General features: G+C 37.0%; 1 protein-coding gene across 1 annotated transcript; it reads left to right on the top strand.

Moving 5' to 3' along the window:
• Positions 343-1950, top strand: LOC109347551 (E3 ubiquitin-protein ligase PUB22-like). Its single transcript, XM_019587461.1, has one exon. It carries the CDS (start codon positions 415-417, stop codon positions 1684-1686), a length of 1272 nt encoding a protein of 423 aa, XP_019443006.1. The 5' UTR covers positions 343-414; the 3' UTR covers positions 1687-1950.

Raw genomic sequence — 2170 nt, 5'->3', positions numbered from 1 at the left:
TGTACCTCATATTCTAATATTGGAAATGATCTAGACCCATGCCATAATAGTTTTGTACAAGTCAAGTCAAATATTAATGTTAAACACTTGACAATCACATTAGAAACACTTACTTTCTTACCGTTAAGTTTGTGAAGATTAACACCAAAAAAATATTGTAGTTAATCTTTTGTTTTTTATGGTTCAGGATCAATTTCCTGACTAAGTAAAGTCTCCCCATCCCTTGGAAAAGTCCTTACTCTATGTGGAATGGAGGTGGCACATTTTTGCGTGTATTGACTTTCGCACAATTTGAACATGGACATGCATATAAATAACAACACCTCTCTCTCAAATCAAAAAACAAAATATTCAAAGTCAAAACTGCTCCATCCTTCACCCTTTTCTCAAGGTTCTTGAATCTTCATCATAGACATGGAAGACATTGATGTTCCACCACTATTTCTCTGTCCCATTTCATTAGAAATCATGAAGGATCCTGTGACAGTTTCTACAGGTATCTCCTACGATAGAGAGAGCATTGAAAAATGGATCTTCTCAGGAAAAAACAAGACTTGTCCAGTCACCAAACAACCCCTCTCAGATTCTATTAACCTCACACCAAACCACACTCTCCGGCGATTGATTCAGGCGTGGTGCACCATCAATGCTTCTCACGGTGTTGAAAGGATTCCAACTCCTAAATCTCCAATCAACAAAACACAGATAGAAAAACTCATCAAAGATGCTTCTCTTTCGCCTCAGTTACAGACTAAATGTCTTGGAAGACTCAAAACCATTGTTTCTGAGAGTGAGGGCAACAAACGCTGCATGGAAGACGCTGGCGCCGTTGAGTTCTTAGCATCAATTGTAATGAACAGCATCGCTTCTTCATCATCTAATAACCAAGATGATGATGTTGATGGTGATGATGATGATGACTGGTTTGATCAGAAAACGGGTGCAGGTGATGAAGCCTTAAGCATACTTTATAATCTTCATTTATCAGAAGCTGGTTTGAAGACTCTCATAGGTTTAAAAAGTGGCGAGTTTATTGATTCATTAACAAGAGTTATGCAGAAGGGTATCTACGATTCAAGAGCATACGCAGTTTTATTGTTGAAATCTATATCTGAAGTTTCTAACCATGTGGATATAGCCAATTTAAGAAATGAATTATTCATTGAATTAGTACAAGTTCTTAAGGACCAGATATCATCCAAGGCTTCAAAAGCAGCACTACTGACACTGATACAACTCACTCCTTGGGGCAGAAACAGGATCAAAGCAGTGGAAGCAGGTGCTATTGCAGTTTTGATAGAACTTCTTCTTGATTCCAATGAAAGAAAGGCTTGTGAAATGATTCTAGTTCTTCTTGAGATGTTGTGCCAAAGTGCTGATGGACGCGCAGAGTTGTTAACCCATGGGGCCGGTTTAGCTATCGTGTCGAAGAAGATCCTTAGGGTTTCAACCATGGCAAATGATAGGGCTGTAAGGATTCTTCTGTCTATTTCTAGATTCTCTCCAACAACAAGTGTTGTTCAAGAAATGCTGCATCTTGGGGTTGTGGCGAAGCTGTGTTTGGTGCTTCAAGTTGATAGTGGGAATAAGACAAAGGAGAAAGCACGAGAGATACTCAAACTTCATGCTCGGTCTTGGAGGAATTCTACTTGCATACCCAGAAATTTGCTTGTTTCTTACCCGTAAAGAATGAGAGTTTTGAAATTAATCTCCTCATTCAAATCAATTTATTTTTATTTTACTACTAGTTTTTCTTGTGCAGACCTATTTGAATATATATATCGGATAATTGAGGATGAGATATAGGTATGGGCATGAACTATATATTGCCCAAAAAAGATTGGTTGAAAAGAAATTTGGATTTAAATAAATGTGTTTGGTTACAACCATATAATGGAATACTGACACTGAAAGGTTTATGATACTGATTTTATTTATGGTTTTTGTTTTCCTTTACATAGAATGGCTTGAATTGGTGTATGATTGTGTCATGATGAAAATATATAATAATATTTCTATGTGAGATCAGATCTTGACTTCATTTATAAAGTTTTCAAAATTGAAACTGTACTTATCCAGCATAATCTCAAGCCCCTAGATCTATTAATGGTGCACACAGTAATAGTGGCATAAACCTAACCCTTCAGCCAGACAAGGTTCTGAATTCTCT

The sequence above is a fragment of the Lupinus angustifolius genome, chromosome LG05 (assembly GCF_001865875.1).
Source record: "Lupinus angustifolius cultivar Tanjil chromosome LG05, LupAngTanjil_v1.0, whole genome shotgun sequence".
Classification (NCBI taxonomy): Eukaryota; Viridiplantae; Streptophyta; class Magnoliopsida; order Fabales; family Fabaceae; genus Lupinus; species Lupinus angustifolius.
The sequence above is the reverse complement of the archived record's forward strand: the minus strand, read 5'-3'. Positions and strand labels throughout refer to the sequence as shown.

Bases quoted from the DNA above. Each gene is read 5' to 3' on its own strand.
- LOC109347551 (XM_019587461.1), top strand. From the start codon at position 415: ATGGAAGACATTGATGTTCCACCACTATTTCTCTGTCCCATTTCATTA.